The sequence below is a fragment of the Hylobates moloch genome, unplaced genomic scaffold (genome assembly GCF_009828535.3).
Source record: "Hylobates moloch isolate HMO894 unplaced genomic scaffold, HMol_V3 SCAFFOLD_1, whole genome shotgun sequence".
NCBI lineage: Eukaryota > Metazoa > Chordata > Mammalia > Primates > Hylobatidae > Hylobates > Hylobates moloch.
This window is the reverse complement of record NW_026652276.1, coordinates 230,521,771-230,543,635: the sequence shown is the minus strand read 5'-3', so window position 1 is coordinate 230,543,635 and position 21,865 is coordinate 230,521,771. Positions and strand designations below refer to the sequence as shown.

At 57.4% G+C, this 21,865-nt stretch overlaps 1 protein-coding gene across 17 annotated transcripts; it reads right to left on the bottom strand.

Moving 5' to 3' along the window:
* Window positions 1–95: 95 nt before the first annotated feature.
* On the bottom strand, window positions 96–21,622 carry KRBA1 (KRAB-A domain containing 1). 17 transcript variants are annotated; one of them, XM_058427811.1, is made up of 17 exons: window positions 21,365–21,622; window positions 16,759–16,898; window positions 16,303–16,422; window positions 15,441–15,596; window positions 14,892–15,047; window positions 13,864–14,052; window positions 13,459–13,632; window positions 12,524–12,679; window positions 11,553–11,750; window positions 10,914–11,087; window positions 10,342–10,515; window positions 7,738–7,890; window positions 7,024–7,206; window positions 6,052–6,246; window positions 5,825–5,965; window positions 4,623–4,727; window positions 96–3,186 (listed from the first exon to the last, which is right to left on the bottom strand). In XM_058427811.1, the coding sequence occupies exons 2-17, from the start codon at window positions 16,790–16,792 to the stop codon at window positions 2,345–2,347; spliced, it is 3,150 nt and encodes a 1,049-aa protein (XP_058283794.1). In that variant the 5' UTR covers window positions 16,793–16,898; window positions 21,365–21,622; the 3' UTR covers window positions 96–2,344. The 17 variants fall into 17 exon arrangements, with proteins under 17 accessions (XP_058283794.1, XP_032617997.1, XP_058283799.1 ...); XM_032762106.2 differs by having other exon boundaries at window positions 13,864–14,004; XM_058427816.1 differs by having other exon boundaries at window positions 13,864–14,004; window positions 14,892–15,044.
* Window positions 21,623–21,865: the final 243 nt, after the last annotated feature.

Below are 21,865 nucleotides of genomic sequence, written 5' to 3'. Positions count from 1 at the left end.
GGTCTGGACCACCTAGACCAGGCTCAGTCTTGAATACTCTCGTCTGTCCCAGCAGGCAAAGGCCGGGAGGGGGCACCTGTGCCCAGGGTGAGTGCTGGCGGCACTGGTGAGGGCTCGAGCTCTCTTCCCAGCTCTGCTGGCTGAAGGCTGCCTAACTGTGACAGTCACTTACAGCCACCATGCTCATTTGTTCATTTGTGCCTGCCAACTAGGGTTTGCGTGGTGGCTGTTTCAGAAGCCAGCAAAGCAAAACCACCTTAATGTGCCACATGGAAGTGTAAGGCGGCCCCCTCCCATTGAGCCGACAGCCCAGTGACCCCTGCTTAGAAGGGAAAGGAGAATGGGAGGACAGGCAGGCAGGCAGGATGGGACTGGGCCAGCTGCAGCAGGGGTGGGCAAGAGTCCTCTCCTCACAGCCAGTCAGGGCAGGGGCAGTTTCGCTTCTCAACCCCCGTGAAACTGTGTCCCACCCCTCGCCATGGCTCTGAAACGTGCCCGGCACTGCTCCCTGCTTATTACCACACGGACAGCTCCTCAGGCAGGAGCAACCTAGAGCCTTTCCCTTCCTGACTGTGTGCAAGCATGGCTGTGAGTGAAGAGCCTCCGTATTTCAACAAAAATCCTACTTGTACGATCTTAGGATCTGTTTCCAGACAGTCACCTCTGGGCTCACTCTAGTCCTGAAAGCATCTTCCCATCCCTTTGTGATGTTCAGTCTGTTGCAAGCACTTCCCTCTGATAGGTGTCCTTGCCCTGCTGCTTCCACAGGGTGGCAAAGAGCAAGGGCTTCAGCTCCCAAGCTCAGCTGCGGGGCACTTAGGCTCCAAGTGTGTCCCCAGTGACCCTGACTTGAGGGACACACTGGGCACTGCAGCCACAAGGCACTGCTCCTGTAGTCATGGTGGGCAGCCAGCACTGCCCCAGGCCACAGTGCTGGTGTCCCAGGCTCCTCAGGGACCTGAGGACAGGACCAAGTGTGCCAGCCCACACCAGGCTGGCCCTGCCAGGCAACAGGTGCACACACAGGTCCTGAAGCCACCTCAGGTCAAATAAGGGATTTGGGGGCACAGAGGTTGCACTCTGCCTCTTTGGAAGATGATGCAAGGGAATGACAGACAGGCTGGTTCCAACGCATTGCCAAGCGCCAGCTGAGTGGGCTGGGAGCAGGCACATTCCGGTAACCAGGACAGAAGTGGGCTAGTGATACCTGGTCATGCCTTTTCCCAAGATAAAACCAAGAAGACTGGCCCAGCCCCTTCGGTGTGTTACAGGCTGAACTGTGCCCCTCCCCAAATGTGTATGGTGAAGGCCTAACCTCCAGCACCTCCAAATGTGACCTCACTCGGAGAAGGGGTATTTAGAGAGGTAATCAGGTTAAAATGAACTCATTAGGGTGGGTCATAACCCCATACAACTGCTGCCCTGATATGAAGGGGAAATGTGGAGACAGCTGTGTAGAAAACACCATCTGAACAGGAAGACAGCCATCTACAGGCCAAGGGGACAGGCCCGGGACCGATCCTCCCTCCCAGCCCAAAGAAGGAACTGACCCTGACACCTGGATTGTAGACTTCCGGCCTCCAGGACAGAGACAGTAAGTGCTGCTGTTGAAGCTGCCCAGTCAGGGTTCCTCTGTGCGGCAGCCCCAGGGGACTCAGAGTGTGCCCCGGGAGTCCTGTGGGAATTGCCCCACCCTTCCTGGCACACTCTAGAATGTTCTCGAGGATGTCTGGGAGACAAGGCAGCGTGCTGCTGGCACAACCAGCCCCGCCCCAGCGTGGGCCCACATGGAGCTCCCTTCTATAGGAGTCAGGGCCTTCCTTAGCAACTCACTTCTTTAATTTCAGAATCCACAGAGGTAAGTCCAGCTTAGACCAAAGGGCCGAGTTCTCACAAATGAAATCTGTGCCAATACTTACTCCAGGAAGGCAAGAGCCCAGCCCTTCACAGCTCCCGAGATCAGGAACGGCTGATGGTTAGGAGGTGCTCTCCTGGCCGCTCTAGCTGTGTGGGGCACCCCCTGCATATGTGGGGCACATGTGGCCTGTGCACACCACCCACCTACAAGCTTGGGCGGCTCCAGTGGGAAAGACAGGAGAGGGAAGCAACATTTGACTGAATCTGAGCCAAGAGGACCAGAGGCTGAGGAAGGCACCCCCACAGCAGCCTCCTGAGCAAACAGCACCTGAGGGCTCTACCCAGTTGGGACAAAGGGCGAGGCTCCCAGCAACAGTAAGGGAGATGGTTCCCCTGGGAGAGGGTGGCCTGGGGTGGGGTGACAGGGCTTCCACGCCACCACTGCACCCTCGGCAAGAATGAGCAGATGTGGAGAAGAGGAATGCCATCAATGCGCCCCCCATCTCGGGTCCCTGTGCTCCCCACCCCACAGTTCTTCCTGGAGGGCCCTCTGCACTCCTCCCAGCAGGCTGCTCGGCTCCTTGGGCTGGTCTGGGATCCCGTCTGGTGCCACTCCTGAGGTCGGCACGTCTGCATCTGCACGGGCTGCAGGAGGAGAGGCTCCCTGCAGGGGTAAGGCAGCAGGCACCAAAGGGGGAAGGGGGCTCTGGTGGCCTCCGGTATGTGCGAGGAGGGGGTGTGCAGGCGGTGCAGCATGGCAGCTGGGTGTAGAGGACAGCAGCTGCTGGGAAGAGCTGCAGTGGAGCCCAGGAGGTTCTGCCGGGGGAGCGTCTGGAGGCAGCGGACGTGCCCGGCGAGCGGTCCCTCTGGGGAGTCCTTGTAGGTCACCAGCCCTGCAGCTTTCTCCCTGGCCACGCAGGATCTTTGGTTTAGGCCTCGTGGGTCCCTTCTGCCTCCAGTAGGGCAGGTGTCTGTGAGCAGGGCCATGAGCCCAGCGAGGTCCCCGTGGGAGGGTCCACATCCAGGAAGCTTGGCCCATTGGCCCAGGGCCTTGGGGGCGCCTCCCCAGCCGATTCACCTGGGTCCTCATGGTGGCCACTTCCTGAGCCAGGCCTGCCAGCGCCGTGGCGAGCCGATCCAGCTTCTCCGCGAGGGCAGCACCGAGGCTGTGCAGCTCCTGCTGCAGGGGCTTCCCACAGTGGCACGGCGGCTGCAGGGAGGAGGCTGGCAACACAGGAGGCACAGCTTCCGGAGGGGGCAGCTCCGGAGGGGGAGACTCGCTGGGCGGCTCAGGCGGGTCCTGGGGGAGCAGCCTCTCATGGGTCTTGGCTAAAACCAGAGCAAGGACCGGTCAAAGTTCCTGGTTTGTAAGGACCTTTCTCTCCCCAGAGGTCCCATGAACCAAGGGCGCTCAGTACTCTGCTTCCTCCAAGGCCCGGCTTCCAGAAAGGAAGGAAGGTGGGTGAGGCCTGAGAACGCAGATGCCAATGCTTATGGCATGAAAACTGGCTACGTCTCCTGGCTGTTGCCCAAACTGATAGGCAGGATCAACCACAGGTTGGGTTTCCATGGTAACCAGGCTTTCCTAAACTGCGGTCTTCCCACCTTCTAGGAATCGGTGGGTCTTTGTGTTGTTGATGAGACCAAATGGCACCCTGCCCTAGGAGGCAGTGAGAAGGGTCCCGAGCCCCCGAGAGAGCATGAGGCCAAGGCCGTGGGGGCACCAGGAGATGGGCCAGGAGGGCCAGGCAAGCCAAGGGCCTTCTGCACATTTTTTGTGGGGTGACCCTGGGGCCACTCCAGAACTCAGTGCTCTTCGTTACAGGCAAACCACAAGGGTTCCCACCCCCTTCTGCTTTTACTCTCCCTATTCAGAAGTTACAGATTCATAGGAGTCATAAGCTTTTTTTTTTTTTTTTTTTAAAAAAAAGATCACTTAATCCTTTGCCCTAAATTCCCTTGGAACTGGTCCCAACCCTGGGCAAACCACAGGAAAGGCTTGGCCAGGCACCTGCCATTCCTAACCTGTTCAGCCCCAGGCTGGGCGCAGAGATGGTTTCTTCCCTGTTTCTCTGGGCCCCAAGCTGTGGCTCTGCCCTTCTCTTTTCAGCACCTCCAGGGTTTTAAACTGAGGAAAAAGTGAAGACTGGAGTAGCTAAAGGACCCAACTGCTGTTTGGTCAAGTTCATCAACAAGAATCTCGGCCTGGAAACCCCAGCCAGGACTTCTACAGAGGACAGGCAAGGCTCAGTGGCCCCAGGCAGCTCAGAGCTCTCAGCAAAGCAGTGGCGCCTGGACAGAAGCCAACACCCTGAGCCAGTAAGGGAACCTGCCACAGGCCACACTGAAAGTTCCTGGTGTGGGGCTGTCCCCAAGTGACCCAGGGCACTAGGTGCCAGGCCCCCTGCATGTCTCCACCATGAGTCCATAGGGGCAGGTGTGTGACACGGAGCCAACTCTCTCACAATGACCATGGCCAGGTCATCCTGGCCTCAGTTTCCTCACCTATTCTCTAAAGTCCCCTCAAGCCCCAAACTTTGATTCTTCACTTCTCAATTTCCACCTCTAAAAGGTGTGTCTGCTTTTATGAAAATCCCAACTGCTTCTGTAATAAAACACTGAAAGGAAATATGCAACCTGAAGTGGCTTACAGGTGAGACTTCCTACCCATCACCCAAACAATGACCCTGGAAGGCTGTTTTCCCCCAAGCTGGGGCTCTGGGTCCTCGCCTGTGCAGAGGGAATGGGGGAAGCCACCAGTTCACCTGCAACTCTGGGTCTTGCATGTCCAAGCTCCAGGCCTCTGGATGCTTCACTAACCCTGGGCCTTTTCTCCAGCCGAGAAACAGGGCAGGGATCCCCAGCTGTACCTATAGAAACAGCACAGAGACCTTGGGGCAGGGAGACGATCGTTTGGCCAGAGCCATTCTGACATACCCTAAAACAATATCGAACTCTCAACTTTTAAACAATGATTAAATGAGATAGAAGACGGAAACTTGAACCATGAGGGAGACTAATTCTGGTGGAAGGGCCTGCTGCGGTGCGTGTGTGGTTTTCCTGCCCTGTATGCAGGGGGCTCTGGCAGCAGGAGGCGGCTGGGGAGGCAGCTGGGAAAAAGGACTCTCATCTGCGGGTCCTGCCCCAGTGAGACTTCCAAGGGCGTGCTGGGGCATCCTGTGGTCCACACCCGGCCCACTCTGCCATTTTCCGCTAGGCCCACTGGGGAGTGAAGAATGTGATACAGCCCGGGTCTACACAGACCAGGGCCAATGCCTGTAAATGGAGCCAGCTGCAGGAGTTGGGGAGAGCTCCCTCCCCTGACCACTTCTGGCCTCTTCCTCCTTCTCCCCATCCTCTACCACTGCTTCTCCCTCCTCGTCCTCGTCCTCGTCCTCCAGCACTCCTGAGGGGGCCAGGCCAGCAGGTACTCTCTAAACTCTCTTTTCTCCCAGGCAACTGGGACCTGTCTCCTGTCCCATCTGCTTTTCCTGCTAGGAGCAAACAGTGGGGTCACAGTGAGATTGAGAAGCAAGGTGGCCTGGGGCAATAGGCAGCATTTCTAGCTTTCCTAATGGGACACTCTCCAAGAAGTCCCCCCAGCTGGGGAAATCTCACTTTGGAGACTTTTGTTATTGATTGCCAACTTTTAAAAGCATACCCTATTACTGTATAAATACATCCCTATCTGTCTGCATGCACGCGTATATATTAGCAAGTGCAAACACCGTGTACACGGCATCAAGCCAGTGGCCCAGACCTCCCTGCAGCTGCTCACCAGCACCCCCAGCAGCCCCGCCCTCCTTCTCAGACACAGCTCACCTTACAGGGAACTAAAGCACGGCCAATGTGCAGGACTCCCTGGCAAGAGCCAGGCAAAGCGATAGGCAGGACTCAGAGGATCCAGTCTGGACTCCTGGTCCTCTGGGGGACGCATGGGCGCCCCCTCAGGAGACCCCAGGCTCACCTGCACCGAGGCCGCTGCAGTACCTGGGCTCTGTTCTCCTGCGGTCTTCACCAGGGCTGCTGCCACTGCTACCAGCAGGGGTCCCACCAGGACATGGTGACAGAGGGACAGGAGGCTTACAGCTGGGAAGGCGGTCCCTCTCTAATGTCACAAACAAAGCTGGCATCAGAGTGGTGACTGGCACCCTGGCACACACCCCGCTATCCACCCTCTCTGCACAGGCTCACCCTGGGGGAGCTGCCTCCAGAGCTCGGGCTCCGGCCTCGGGTCTTCTCCTTCAGAGCCGCTGAAGCTTGAGCTGGAGCCGGGGCTGGGGTTGGGGCTGGGGCCTGCCACGCAGGCAAAGTGCAAGGGCCGTACAGGCAAGATCCCCCTCAGGGCGCTCTCCAGGCAGTGCAGCGGGGAGGGCTTGGGGGCAGACCCTGGGCAGGGGACCAGAGAGTGCTCTGTCATCAGCCTGAAGAGAGCCAGGCCTCTGCCTTAGTGTCTGGGCACACAAAACCGGTCCCCTTTTCAGCTGAGCCCACACTCAGCATGAGTTCTAGGGGACCCTAAATGGCTGCCTCTCTTGCCAGATAAAGAGGACAAAAGTGAAGCCAGAGCCTGGCCAGAACCCCAGCAGCTTTGGAAAGTCTGCTGGAGAACTTTCTGGAAATCTCCAGTCCTTGGAAGCCATTAGCAGTCAGGTTCTAGCCAGGCCTAGGACTCACAGGCCAGGCGGCCTCTGCCACCAGGCAGGTGCCATCCCTGCACCCCAGTATCTCACAGGGGCCAGCAGCCCAAGGGTGGGGCTCAGTTAGGGCCCATCCTCGTCTGATGGGAGGGTCAGCAAAACCACATTTATTCAGCAAAGGCATCCCACCAGGCCCTGCGGCAGATCTAGGAAGGAATTCTGCTGGAAGTTAAACCAAGCAGCAGCAGCGGACAGCGGGAGCCCCCCCAAGAAGCTTCTCCACTGGAGAAACCCAATGGACAGACACAAACAATGGTCTTCCCGACCCCACTCCTTGTCAGCACTTTGTGACACTTTATCTTCTTGTTTAGCGAACCTCAGTTTCTGTTTGGCGCCAGCTTCTGTCCTCTGGGGAAAGGATGAGAGATGGGGAAGAAACAGAGGGACAGAGAGGGGAAGTCTATTTCCTTGTCAAACACTTTAACTAAAGCGTGGCTGTCAGTACCGAGGGCAGGTGCCAGCTCACCCTCTGGGAGCCACCTCCACACTCCTGGCCTGGTGGCCCCAGGGTCTTTCAGCCCCCGCTGGTGGCAGGTGGGGATGCAGCTGGAGGTGAACACCTGTGGGCTGACCAGACGGAGGCTCCGGGTGGGCACTTCTCCCCTACCCTGCCCGAGACGGGCTGACACGCAGGCCTCGGCCCTCAGTCCTGTTTTAATGAGAAATCAGAAGGCCTGTCAGCCCCACGGGGCCTCGTGCTGCCACAGAAGAAGGTACAGGGAACAGTTTCTGCCATTGCTGGGCTCTCAGGCACACCAGCGTCAGGTGTGGGAAACACCCAGCTGCCATGTTCCAGGGAGCGCCCGAACCCTCCAAAACCTCTCTATTCCCAGACCCAGCTGCGTGGACCCCTGGGCTTGGAGACTGGTGCCCAGATACCAAGGCTCGTGGGGCTGGCACGGCCAGGACAAGGACACCCAGCCACAAGGAGCCAGCTCCAGCCGGGATGGTGGAGCCGCAGACAGTGGCACTGAGGTGTCCCCGTCACTCAGATGCCAGCAGGTCTACACGTGTGTGCTGAACAGACTATCTGGCTTTCTGGCCTCCAACAAGGCTCTGCCCAGGCCTGTTTCCAGAGCACCATGTTGGCTCAGGAGCAGATCTGAGCCCACAGGTGCAGCGCTCAGGGCATCCTCAGAGCAGCCCTGTCTATACCCAGGGCCCCGGCAGCCACTATTACCTTCCTTGTCTGCTGTCCAGTTCCTGGGCTCCGCTCTCCTCGGTCCCTTGTCTGCTGCTGAGGAGCAGGGCCAGGCAGGCTGCAGCGCAGGCACACGTATCTCCTTGAGACAGTTCTCCAGACCCTGCAGCGGGGAGCTTCCTGCTGGGCTTCCTGTGAAGATCAAAGATTCACACATGAAGGAGGCTGTAGCTCAATCTCTGCCAACTGCAGAAGCCCCCCGTCTTCTGCTGTGTCCAGGGAAGGGGGGTCACAGGGGTGCTGGGCACAGAGCACTGTACGTATCACTCCTGGCTCTGGGGCGGCCCTGCTTTGGCTGCCGTGGAAGAAGCTTGGCCTGTCCTGGCCACCCACACAGAAGCCTGGCCTGCGGCTGTCATGAGGGCGTTGGCCACAGGTGTGGGTTCTAGTCCTCCTCAGCACACCCAGCTGCCACCACCGTGAGGGATGACACATCCTGTGTCCCCAGCACAGGGGATGGCCCCACAGATAGAATGTGCTAAGACTTCCTTCACCACTCACAGCAGGGGAACAACACAGGCCCCCTGGCCTCGGCCATGGCAGGCCAATATGCATGCAACTTCAACTAGGAAAGAACTAAATACACTGCAAACATCCTATTTCCAGTGACAGCTGTGCAAGTAACAGGAACTAGATGCACTGAAACTCTAGAGTGAGGACAGCCCTTCCTAATAAAGCGGACAGTGCTGCCACTCTCTTTCCCGAAAGCATTTGCTGACGATTCTGGGCCCGGGCACAGGGCGGGAGGGCAACCCTCAGAACTTCTGAATGTCCACGGGCTGGAAGGGCAGGGACCAGCCCTTCCAGACCAGGAAGGGCTGGAAACCAGAGGACCCCCACATGCATTTTCTCCACAGCACGTTCGCTGAGTTCTAGGGCAACAGAGGGAGCCGGGAGTTGGCTGGAAGCTTCTGACAGGCAGTGTGAAATATCCTGCAGTTTGGGTTACTTAGTAAACAAAGTCTACCCAGGCAGGACACATGAAGCATGCTACCGAATACCACGCTGCTGTCCGAAAGAAGAAACTGGTGCTAGTGGCCAAGGAATATGAAAAGTATAGAAAGGGGTCAAAGACAAATGCTGACAACAAAGGCAGCCTGCAGGGGGCATGTATAGATGCTGTCCTGTGTGAGGGGGAGGAGGGGAGTGAACTCACAGCAGTGGCAGGAGGGGCTGGAGTGCTGAAGGCTTCATTTTTCCCACATAACCTTTTATAGCTTTTGAAGAAAGCTATGTGATCATATTACCTATGAAGTCAGTTGCACTTTAGGGGAAAAGTCCCACACCCAAGGGGCTAACCCATAGTGGGGCTTGGGAATTCAGGCTGCTGTGGACACTGGCAGGCCCCAGGCCTGTTCTACAGGCCCACAGGCCTGGCCAGAGCTGTGGCTGCTGTGAGAGGCCTGTATTTACACTGGCAGTCAGGACACAGGTGAGCACGGAGGGACTGGTGTCAGCAGGACAACACAGACCAAGAGGACTCGGATTAACCAGGTGGGGGAAATAAAAAGGCCAAGAGGGGATGCTGGAGTCCTGCAAGATCCCCAAGTCCGCAGGAGCAACTCGACTGGAGTGACTGGGGGAGGCACAGGTCACCAAGCACATGCCCAAGTGTTTCTGACATGAACCTCACTGTATGTTTTCCTAAGTTGGAGGTCAGTTTGATATTACAGGCAATTCTTTGTGGCTGGGGTAAGGAATTCAATGCAAAAAGGCAATTTTACGTATTTATTTTTGAGATGGGGGTCTCACTCTGTCACCCACGCTGGAGTGCAGTGGTATGAACATAGCTCACTGCAGCCTCAAATGCTGGGGCTCAAGTGATCCCCTGCCTCAGCCTCCTGAGTAGCTGGACTACAGACTACAGGTGCCATTCCCCCCAGATAATTTTTTAAATCTTCTGTACAGGCTGGGCACAGTGGCTCATACCCATAATCCCAGCACTTTGGGAGGCTGAGGCGGGCGGATTGCCTGAGGTCAGGAGTTCAAGACCAGCCTGGCCAACATGGTGAAACTTCTTCTCTACTAAAAATACAAAGATTAGCTGGGCGTGGTGGCGGGCACCTATAATCCCAGCTACTCGGGAGACTGTGGCAGGAGAATCGCTTGAACCCGGGAGGTGGAGGTTGCCATGAGCCGAGATGGTGCCACTGCACTCCAGCCTAGGCAACAGGAGTTAGACTCGTCTCAAAAAAAAAAAAAAAATTTCTGTATAGACGGTGTCTTATTATGTTGCCCAGGCTGGTCTCAAACTCCTGGCCTCAACCGATCTTCCTGCCTCAGCCTCCCGAAGTGCTGGGAGTATAGGCATGAGCCACTGTGCCCAGCCCAAAAAGATTTTAAAAGAAATCTTAGACATTGTCCTGTCCCTTCTGAGACAAGTCCCTAAAACGGAGCCCCCTCTCCACCCTAGGCTCCCACAGCCCACCCAAGATAAGTCCCGCATCTGCTCTTGCCTCAGTATCCCTGGCTCTGCTCCCAGCATGGGAATGGGGGTCTGACCCAGTCAAGCCAGAGGGACTGGGCAAGGGGCCTCAAGTCCTCTCCCAGGAGGAACTCCAGCCTTGGTCTGGCCCAGCTCACCTTTTCCAGGATGCTGCTTCTGGCTCCCCACAGGACTCCCAAAATCCAGGTCCCAGTCGGTGCTGCTGGATGAGGAGAAGCTGGTGGGGGTTCCTCGGGGGGCCAGGGGCCGGGTGGGGCCATCTCTCACACAGCCCTGCAGACCCAGAGGCAGAACAGGCTCTCTGGTCGCTTCTGTAGGGAACAGCACAGTTGTGGTCACCAGGAGGCTCACTGGAGAAGAGACCCCTGGGCCATGGGGTGCACGGGCACCAGAAGACCCTGCCCCAAAGTATCTTCCACTAGGGTTTCCCTGCGGCACTGATTAAATTCCCACAGCACGTGACCCACAGAAACCCCACAGTGAGTCTCGTGACTGGAGAGAGTTCTGAGAGAAGGAAGTAGGGCAGGAAGATCTGCACTGGCTTTCAGCACATGCGGGCAGATGTTTGGGGGAGAGTATGAAAGGCAGCCTGGGAGAGCGGGCCTGTGCCTCAGGAGGCCGGGGAACACAATGACCCAACAGTCCTCAGCATCTGCCTCCACTGCCGTGCTCAGGGACAGGCCACCGCGTGCCCATGGCCACGATCTACCTTCACTGTGTGATCTGTGGGGCTGCAGTTCAGGCCTCTGAGACCCAGAGTCTCCTGGCTGGGGGTTCTGGGAACAAGAAGTGGCTGGCAGCTGGGAAGGTGACGACCCACTTGGAGGAATGCCCTTCAGACAGGCTTCTAGGGCTTCTAGCGGTGAGCCTGAGGCACTGGCAGCTGGAACAGGAGAGAGCACCCTGTTACCATCTCCCACACATTCCAGCCTTGCCCATTAGACCCCTGGCTGGCTCTACCCGACGTGCTTTCTGCAGGGGTGACGAGTCCTGCACCAGGCTCTGGCACCTGCCAGGCAGGAAACCCTTCTGTGGGGGACTGATCGGCTCTCGCCCCCCACCCTGCTCCCTGGAAGGCATGAAGATAGGAGAAGAGTGAGGAGGGCCACATATCAGCAGGGGTAGCTTCCGGGGCCAGGAATCACTGCAAAACGAAGGCCCCGAGGCAGCAGGGGCTTGGACAAAGGCCTGGGCTGAGGAGGCCGTGGATGAAGGGATTCACTGCTTGGGAAGGAAGGCCAGGGGGCAGCTCCCTGCTGAGAGCTGCTTCCCTGGGGTTGGTGGAACCTTGCCAGGGACTGACAAGCCCATGGGGAAGACTACCGGAGCAGCCAACCTCAGGCCTCACCTTGAGCCTCAGGGCCCCAGCTGGGTTGGGGGGCCCCTCTGGTGTCTCCAGTGGCTGAGGGGCTGAGGGGCTGCCTGCCAGGCTGACAGGATGCGGGTCCTAGGGGGCTCTGGACCCAGCTGTTCTCCATCTTCACAGAGAGCAGACCGCCAGCTCCAAGACCAGGACGGGGAGGAGGGGTCAGCAGGTGTCCAGGCCCTGCGGGAGGAGGCCATTGGGAAGCCCAACATTCAGGCCTGGACTCACCCTGAGAATCCCTTGAGGCCTTTATAGGGTTAGGAGGGGCTTCCAAAGCCCCTGTGCCTCCACAGCAGTCACCAGCTCAGACTGCTGTCACTTGCAATCACCAGCAGAGAGCTGAGTCACACGCCTCCTCCCCTACCATGGCCCCTTGGGGTGCCTCCAAGGTATGAAGTCAGCCCTCCCCAGACAGCACCAATCATGTCTTTCTCCATGGCCAGCACACCTGACTCAACCCAGCTGCTCAGGGCTTTGTTCTGAGAAGCTAACGAGCTGAGGTGACATGCACGGAAACACGAACCCATGTGTGGGCTGGGTGGGTATAATTAGGATTTGGGGTACCCAGCTCTCACACACATGGCAGAAACCCCAAATCTCAGTTATACCAACCTGACCCAAACACACAGGACCCCAAATCACAATGAGGAGCTGCGTGTGTGCTGGGCTAGAGCTCCATCCTCTATTTCTTGATCTCGCTCCCTCCCCACTTTCCTTTCAGAACATCCAGCTCCTCCTCTAAGAGCCAGCCTGAGAATTATCAAGTGTTGACCGAGCCCCTCCCACACAGCTCGCTCCACTTACACAGTGGGGATCCCCCGCATCTGGCTCCTCTTCCCGACAGGCCAATGTGGGGGCCTGAGTGTTTATGGTGGGGGCCACCTACAGCCCTGCCTGGGGCAGGGTAATGGAGGACGTCTGGGGGCCCTCCCAGCCCAGCAAGAAGCCTTTACCTCCAGAACCCCTTTTCCAGGCCCCTGGATTCTCCTGTAGCCGTTGATTCCCCACTCCTGAGGGACTGGGATGCCTGTCCTGGGCCTCGGGGAGCTCCTTCAGACAGTTTAGCAGACCCTGGAGGGGACAATCCCCCGAAACCGCCTCGGTCTTCACTAGAGGAAAAAGGAACATGTTTTCACCTCGAGCTCAGTGTCCTCAGCCTTCACGACAAACAACAAACAGGGGACAAGTCAGAAGGGCGTGGGGCCAACTCTGAAGATGAGGATCTTCCAGTGGCTTGCTGAGTCTTCCCAGTGCCTGGGTCCACACACCTGCCAGAACTCGACAGGGCAAAGAGGGAAGGCATGGAAGTCGCCCTGCAGGCAGACATGTGGCATCACTCTGAGGACAAATTGAAGGAAGTGGGCTGTCAGGGTCACTGTTTAAGACAGTTCTGTGGGTCCTGAACAGAACTTACATTTGAGGAAAATGGAGTTGTACAATAAGTACATTACTGCAGCTAAGCTCACTGCGGCCCTGTGAGTGGGAAGAGCCTAGGCTCAAGGTGTCAGGAGCCTCTCAGGGTCTGACTCCAAGACCCGTGCCCTGGCCCCTCCACCATGCTGTCCAGAGCCCAAGCCCACCCCATGCATCATGCCTGGCATCAATGCAAAGTGACATATGAGCTCTGCAGCTCTTCCCCTCGGGTCCCAGGTCGGGAGGAGGAAGGGACATGAAGAAACCAGGGCAAAGCCTGCTTCCGAGTTTCCTTTTCCCAGCTGACCAAACGCTGCCCTTAAGAGAGCCACCTGGCTCCAGAAAGGTGACACTGGCAACACGGCAGTGGCCAAGCTGGTAACGATCCCTAAGGGAGGCAGTTTGGAGCAGGAGGAATCGCTGCTGAAATGCAAACCAAGCTTCAGAGACCTCAGCCTGAGGCCCCAGGACTCACCTGCCCAGGGTGGGCTCCCAGGCCCCAGGTCTGCTCTGGTTAGCCTGGACATGCCCAGGCTGGGGAGAGGCGGCAGGAAGCTTGGGGATGTCTCGGGGTGCTGGGGCCCAGGCACGAGGATTTCCTTCAGACAGTTGATGAGGCCTTGCAAGGGGCTGTTCCCAGGAGAAATTCCTGTGGCACATGCAAGGTGGGCTGGGGTCAGTGCAGTCCTGATGGGACACCAGGAGCGCTTCGGCAGACATTCAGGTTTCCGGATGGCTGAGATTCCCGCCCGTGAGAACGCAGACAAGGCCTGCCTGGTGGAGCTGCCACCAGGCCCAGGATGGGGAGCAGCATGACCTCCTTGTGTGAACTAAACACACTTCCCCATCGCCACCCCACTGAGGAAAGCCCGCCTCTCACCGGCCTCCGAGGTCCCACTCTCCTGTCCTCTGTGGCTCTTCCTCCTGCCGGGGCTATGGGTGGGACAGCTGGGCTCCCCGCCCAGGGCTCCTGGGGCTCCTGGGCCTTCCTTCCTTGTAGGCCATGGTTTGTCGGCAGTTTCTGTTGCAGGAGAAGACAAGAGGGGCTTTCTAGCCCCAGCTCCAGACTCTGAAAAATCACCCCAGATCTGGTTCCCATAGAGGACAGCCCTCTCCAGCCACCCAAGTCCCTGTTCGAGGAGGGCTGAGGGCCTTTACTGTTTCTGGTTTAACTGGAAACAGCAAGACTGTTGGTTCACTGTGAACACCCCTAGACCCTTCCCCCTGAGCCCAGCCTTGGAATTTGGCTCAGCAAGTGATGCTGGCAGCCTCGACATGTAGGCCACAATCTCACACTCACGCTTCTTGAACCAGGGCACACACACACAGGGCACACAGAACCCCAGAGCAAGTGTGCCCGATGACCCCTGAACACCAGATGAAACCACAGCTAAATGGGGTATGTTTTTTGGGAGTGCCAATTTTATTCCATATAAATTTGAATTGTTTTTTTATAAAAACAGAAAATGCAAAATTTGTGAGAAGTTTCAAAAATAAAATGAGACCCCAAAGAAATCCTAGGAGCTCCCCTTGACCTGCTCTGCAGTTAGGGTTGCCGTGATGAGATTGTCTAAGGATCAGACCAGTGCACATAGGTAGGTCAATGTTGCTGGCCATGGGCCTGCATGTTAGAAACTGCTGGAGGCTTTCTGTGTACAAAGTGCTCAGTGATCGGGGCGGGATGGGAGGCTCCCCAGGGGCTGAGCATCATGCCTCCTCTTTCGTGTTTACACCAGAGGCTAAATATATTGTCCTGCTCCCTGGGGTACTTTGCTAACAAAAGAATAGAGCAACAAGGGAACTGTGTCCTAGAAAAAAATGAAGAGGGCACAGGGTCCAGGTCCCCGGATGCCAGAGTCAGGGATCTTGAAATGCTGGTTCTCCCTGTCCCTGCTGTGTCAGACTCACTGATGGGGAGAGGACTTCCCTGGACCCCATCACCAGTTGGGCCACTGGAGCACGAGCTGTCGGTGGGCGTGGTGGCCAGGTGGGGCCGGCCGGCAGGGCCGTCTGGAAGGCAGCTGAGCAGGCCTCGGAGAGGGCAGAGCTCTCTTGCCACAGCTGCTGTCGGGAAAGAGGGAGAAGACAACTGCTGGTAAGACGCCCCTAACATTGTCACACTGTCACATTCTGGGTCCTTCCCTTGCCATGTGCTGCTAACAATGATCAGGATGTCAGCCACCTATGTGTCGTCATCACTGGGCTCTGAATGGGGCCACGGTGGGCGGACGGTGACAAAGCCACACAGAAACCACCATGCAAAAGTCAGAGCTGCCCTCTCGCCAGCTATGGCCACGCGCTCATAGGGCGGCACACAGCCTAGCCATGAGGAACAGCAGGTGACTCTGCCTCCCGGCCTGTGCCTGTGAGCCCACATGCGGTGCAGTGCCGTGGACTTGCGCTTCATCATGGGGAGTGCAGAGGAGGCTGCGTGCGCTGCCCCACTGTCTGACTTACCCTCGGGGCTCGCTCTCTCTCCGTCCAGGCTGGCTTCCCGGCTCTCGCTCTCGGGGCTGTCCATAGTGCCCTTGACTTCTCCAAACAAGAACTCTGGGATCTCCTTCACCAGCTGCACCAGGGCGGTGAGGTGCAGGCTGTGCCGGGGCTGTCCCCCTACAGAGAGGCCACAGTGACCCCCTGCACCCCTGCGGCTGCTCAGCACCCAAACCTATGTGTGTGTTTTCACACCCAGCACCTTGCGTAATCCTCCCAGCCACAAGAGCAGCAGCCAGAGGAGACACCATGTCCCATGAGATATAGAGGACTTGGGCTCAGGCCGGGCACTCTGGCCAAGGGACAGCCAGGGCATGGGGGCGGGGCCTGGGTAACAGGGCTCTTCTGTTCCGCGTTACTCATTCATCTCCCTGCCTCCCAGGGGAATGCCCAGGCGGGCTGCTGCCACACTTCTCCCACCATCTGGGCCCTCTGTCTTTCTTGGCACCCCCTAAATGCCCGGCCTTGCCCAATCTGGGCCGGTGGAGCACGTCCACCATCTGAGGTCTTGGGATGTAAGCCTTGTGGCAGGACTTTTGGGAGCTGGGGCAGGTTCTGCAGGGGTGGCTGTGATAAGGCTTCAGGGTGGTGGCGGGTGGGGGACCTGAGGCAGGAGGTACTCTCCAGGGTGACCCCAGGCTTTCTCTGAGTGCTTCTCTGCATAACAGGCTCCCAGCCCAGAGGGATGAGGGGTGAAAGCTCGGGAGGTTGCAGTAGGGGAGGCAGGGAGGTGAGAGGCTGGACTAAGCAGGCTGAGGTCACGCATTGCCCGGGGCTGAGGACCGATGAGTGGGAGGAGACACCCAAAGTCTGACAGATAACTTACCCTGGGGACCTCCACAACCAGCAGGCTCCTGCCCCTCATCAGCGTGGCTCCCTCCCCCGACAGCTCTTCCAGGGTCTGAGGGTGACAGGAAAGCAGAGAGGGGGAGCAGCTCAGCTGTCCCTGGGAAAGAAGAGGGAACTGTGGCCCTGGGAATGGAGTGGCCTCTGCTTCGCACACAGTTGCATAGCAGCCCAGGCCCCTGCAGGTCTGTGCACGTTCACGTGACCACTTAAACTCAAAGAACCGCAGAGTGGATGGAACCTCAGAGGCCACGGCATACCCCCACCAAATTGTACCTAGAACCCAGTCCCGGGACATAGAACAGCAGCAGCGTGAACGATCCCCGTGTTCATTTCTCAGGTGGAAAGACTAAGGCTGCCAGGTCCCAGGGACTCCGGCCTCCCTTCCACCGCCCACCAGGCTCCTGCCACACGTGCTGCTGCCTCCCGTCCTTACCCACAGAGACCAGCGTCTCGTAGTTCTCCCGCATCACGTCTCGGTAGAACTCCCTCTGGCCCTCCTCCAGGAGCCGCCACTCCTCCTCCGAGAACCGCACAGCCAAGTCCTTGAAGGTGATGGACACCTGCAGGCACAGTCTCCGGGGGGGTTGGTTGTTCCATCCCAGAGGGGACAGCCTAGCTGTCCCTGCACTTGGTGACCCCACCTGGGCCTCCAGGCACACACTCCAGGATAATAGCTAGGGTCTGACATGCAGGAATCCCCTCAGGAGACAGTGCTGGGGGTGAGCTGTGTCTCTGCAGGGACACGCTGAAGTCCTAACCCCCATGCCTGTAAGTAGGACCTTATTTAGAAACAGAGTCCCTGCAGATGGAATTACTTAAGATGAGGTCATACTCCTAAGTAGGGGGGGTCCCTTAGTCCAGTATGACTCATGTCCTTATCAGAAGAGACACAGAGACAGACACACAAGAAGAATGCTGTGTGAAGACAGGCAGAGACTAGAGTGATGCAGCCACAAGCCAAGGAATGCCCAGGGCCACCAGAAACCACAAGAGGCAAGAAGGATCCTGGCCCAGAGCCTTCAGAGGGAGTGTGGCCCTGCCCACACTGCGACGCAGGGCTTCACGTCTGCAGGGCTGTGAGAAAATACATTCTTGTTGTCCACCTAGTTTGTGTGCTGGGTTTAGAGAAGTGCTCAGAAGAAACCTGGGGTTGCCCTTGGAAGCTTTGGGTCACCAGGCTCCTTTACACTCTGTACTCCTATCTCCTATTCTCTGTACTCATCTCCTCCTACCCTGTGGCTTTTTAAAATAACACGAACATTTTTGTCTATGATTCTTTAAAAAATAATCCTCTGGCTGGGTGCGGTGGCTCACACCTGTAATCCCAGCACTTTGGGAGGCCGAGGCAGGCAGATCACCTGAGGTCAGGAGTTCGAGACCAGCCTGGCCAATATGATGAAACCTTGTCTCTACTAAAAATGCAAAAATTAGTTGGGTGTGGTGGCGGGCGCCTGTAATCCCAGCTACTCAGGAGGCTGAGGCAGGAGAATTGCTTGGCCCCGGGAGGCAGAGGTTGCAGTGAGCCAAGATCGTGCCATTGCACTCCAGTCTGGGCAATATGGTGAGACTCCGCCTCAAAAAAAAAAAAAAGTCCTTCAGTGGACTTTAAAGTGGCCATCAGACACTAGAAAATGATCAGCATCAATAGGCTTGAATTTAAAATTATGGCAAAAATTAACTGTGCAAATTAAGCAAACAGAAGGTAAATTATGGGAAGGGTCCTTCCTGTTGAGAAATGAATGTTAAACTATTTATTTGTAAGAACGAATTATTAAAGAAAACGAACACGCTCCTAATAAAGCAAAGACAATTCACCGCTTGTTTCATCTGCTCAGGGCAGTTATTTTAATTAATTAATTAATTAATAAAGATAGGATCTTACTATGTTGCCCAGGCTGGTCTTGAACTCTTGGGCTCAAGTGGTCCTCCCACACTGGTCTCCCAAAGTGCTGGGATTACAGGCGTGAGCCACTGCACCCACCCAAGTCAGTGATTCTAAAAACTGTCCCAGGCTGGGTGTGATGGCTCACACCTGTAATCCCAGCACTTTGGGAGGCCCAGGTGGGTGGATCACCTGAGGTCAGGAGTTCAAGACCAGCCTGGCCAACATGGTGAAACCCCATCTCTAATAAAATACAAAAATTAGCCAGGTGTGGTGGTGGGTGTCTGTAACCCCAGCTACTTGGGAGGCCGAGGCAGGAGAACCTGGGAGGCAGAATTTGCAGTGTGCCAAGGTCACAACATTGTACTCCAGCCTGTTTCAAGAAAAACAAAAAACCGTCCCTGCCACTAACCGGCAGCCTTGTTGTCCACTTACTGCCGGGCTCTCTGCCTGTTCTCCCTGAACAGTTGATAACTTGTCCCATGCAGTCACACCTACCAGTGCTCCCCTCTGGCCAGGCTGCATCTACAACCCTGGCAAGGGGCAGCCCCTCCCGTGACTGCCTGCCTGAGGCCCGGAGGCCCAGAGGCCCATGGGCAGTGAGACGCCGCAGCCTTTGTCTCCTGCCGCGATGTGCAGACTCTCCCTCAGCAAACCTCTGTGGCTCTGGCCCAGGTATAGTCACTCCCTCTCAGGAACAGTCTCAGACACCCTCCAAAACTTCTCTCAAAGAGTTATTTACATTTCTTCCTAGCATCTTAGAACAGAGAAAATGTAGTCAACATCAGGGTCTATGCAGACGAGCGTGCAGAGCGGCCCTAGACTGCTGTCCTTAGGAAGGCCTGCTTGCCAGGAGGGCTCGGGCTGGCTTCCAGGTATTTAGGTGTCAGGGGGCTTCCCACCATTCCCTAAATGATGGGAGTGGCTGAAGGTGCCTAGATTGAGCAAACAACGTGGTGTGTGCCACACCCCTGCTTTCCTTCTGGGAGTCTGGAATTTTGGTTCATGCCAGGCAGAGGGTTCCCACATGACATTCTGATGGCTCAACACAGAGCTGGCAAGGCAGGTCTGAGCTCTAGGTAAGAACATGATACCAGCTATGTTGGTTCCACTGGTACCACTGCTGACCTGATGTGGCCATTAAGAGGTTCCGGACCCAGAGACCAGGGCAGAGCACGGTGGCTGGGGCTTAGCCTCAGGAGCCAGGCTGCCAGAATTCCAATCCCTCTCTTGTTTCATACTAGTTATGAGACCTCAGCCAAACCTAACCCATTTGGGCCTCAGTGAACTCATCTATAATACTGGGATCATAACAACCTACCTCACAGAGATATTGTGAAGACAAACCAAATACAGGAATAGTGCCTAGAACAAATGCGGGCACTATTAAGTACTATGATTAGTAATACTGCAGCCAGACCTGTCTGCCTAATGCCCACTTGCAGGTCTGAGCCCGCCAGCTAAGCTCTTCCACATACTGCTCCTGACCACCGATGTCTCTCTCGCTCCAGGCTAAATATATCCCAGCTCTTCCAGGAATCTGTAAGAGATGCTTTCCAGGCCTCTCACCATCTCAGCCTCAAGACAAACTGTTTTGTGACAAAATTCTTACAAAATGAGAATGGGAACTGACTGTGGCCAGGGTAGGCGCTTCTGCCAGTGGCATCCCTCTCCCCAGAAACAGCAAAGAGTGAGGGTTTTGTGTGTGAGGGAGTGAGCAAGTATGAGTGTGCAAACACCTGGGCTACAACACTCATCTTCGGGAGGAGGAAGGCCACCACTGGCTGGCTGTGCCCACATACCACCGGCCTTCCTCCTCGGGCCCCACTTCACCTCCTTCCCCCAACCAGTGGAGAAAAGCTTTCTGGGCTGACCCAGGACTGTTGTAACCGGGCAGCCTCCTAGCTCATAGCTGCACACTGGTCCTCCTAACATCACCCTTCCACCGTGTCACTAGCCCAGCACAAAAACTGCAGCTTCAGTGCCTGCTGGACCTGCCCCTCTCTCACGGTCCTTCCCAACCTAGACCTGCTCTCCCAGTGGGCCTCAGGCTCGGGCTCCCAGATCAGACCCTGACACAGGGCCTCTCAATCTGGAGGCTGTGCTCACATCCCCCTGGGCTTCTGGGAACCCTCCCCGCTCCTCTCCACCTGACTGTGACCTACCACTCCCCAAGGTCACTCCTGGCCACCTTCTCCAGGAAGCTACATGGTGTGAGGATATTCCCCTCATCAGATCTGAAAGGTCAGTGGCCCAAACTCCTCACTTTACAGAACAGGAAATTGTGGTATGAGGAGGCCTTAGGATGGGGCCATGGGCATGTCTGAGCCAGGGTGTCCCTGGGCTACTTAACTGTGCAGCTGGACCTGAAAAGGACACTTGACTGTCCCTGCCCAACAACATCCAATTTGCCTGGCCTCTCCCTTCTCCCCAAATGCTTGGGGGCACTAATGACACCAAGGGCCTGGCACAGTGTCTGCTCTGCCCAGTCACACGCTGCCCCCCATCCATGGCTGCCTCAGACTGGCCAAAGCTCAGGAGCCACCACGGTTGCAGAACTGGCTCCAGGTGCCCATCCAGAAGGACGTGGAGCAGTTGCTGGTATCAGCACCAGATACCTGATACCTCGCTGATATCGGCACCAGAGTTTCCTGGCATCGTCACAGCCCACACACAACCTAGCCCAAACGGCGCCCAGGCTGTCACAGCCTGGGGCTCTCCCTCCAGTTCTCAGATCTAAACGCCTTACCTGCAGGCTTCCCAAGACAAAACTTGGGGTTTGTTCTATCTTCTGTTTCTCCCCATTTCCACGTCCCCAGCCCCGGGATCCAGGATTCCACCAAGAATAGAAGTATGAGATTCACTCACTCCCTCCGAGGCCTTCATGTCCACTCTACCAGGATAACTTGTAATGAAACAAGCCACGCCAAGGGATTTTCCCCAGGTGGAGACTGGGCCGTGGGTACCGGGGGCGGAGAGCTGGAGAGAGGTTGTCCGAGGACCTGAACTTCCCGGCACGAACCCCCAAGCATCAGGCCTGCCCCGCCTCGCCCAGCCGATCCCGAAGTTGCGGGGGGGGGGGGGTCCCAGCTCTTTCTCGCCCTGCCGCCTTCGGGGCCGCACTGCGCCGAGGGGTCCGCGCGTCCGCCTGCCTTACCTGGCGCGCCATCCCCGGGCTCAGCCTCCCCGCCACTCCTCGGTTTCCGGCGCGGCCCCTGGCGCGGGCGCACGCGACCCTCGTCGGCGGCGGCCCAGGTCTGCGCAGGAGGAGGCGGGGCCGGGGGCCTGGGCCGCGGGGGAGGGGCGGGGTTGGGCGCGCCCGGGCCCGCCCCCGGCCTCGTTGAGCCCGCCCCGCGCGCTTCGCATCCCTTGGCGAGTGGTGCCGTTTCCGCCCGGAGCCCCCGGCCTCGGCGGCCCGGCCCGCCGGCGCAGGCGCAGACTACACTTCCCAGAAGGCGCCGCGGCGCCGGCTCGGAAGCGGGGGGCGGAGACAGGGCGGGGCGGGGCGGACCTGGCTCCTGCCTCGTCCCCGCCCCCTCCCCTCGTCCCCGCCTTCAGCTGCGAGTAGAGGTTGCGCGCCGAGACCCGCCGGGAGGCTGTGGGCGTGCAAGCCCGCGGGTACGCGCCGCTCATCACTCATTCATTCCCACAGCCACCA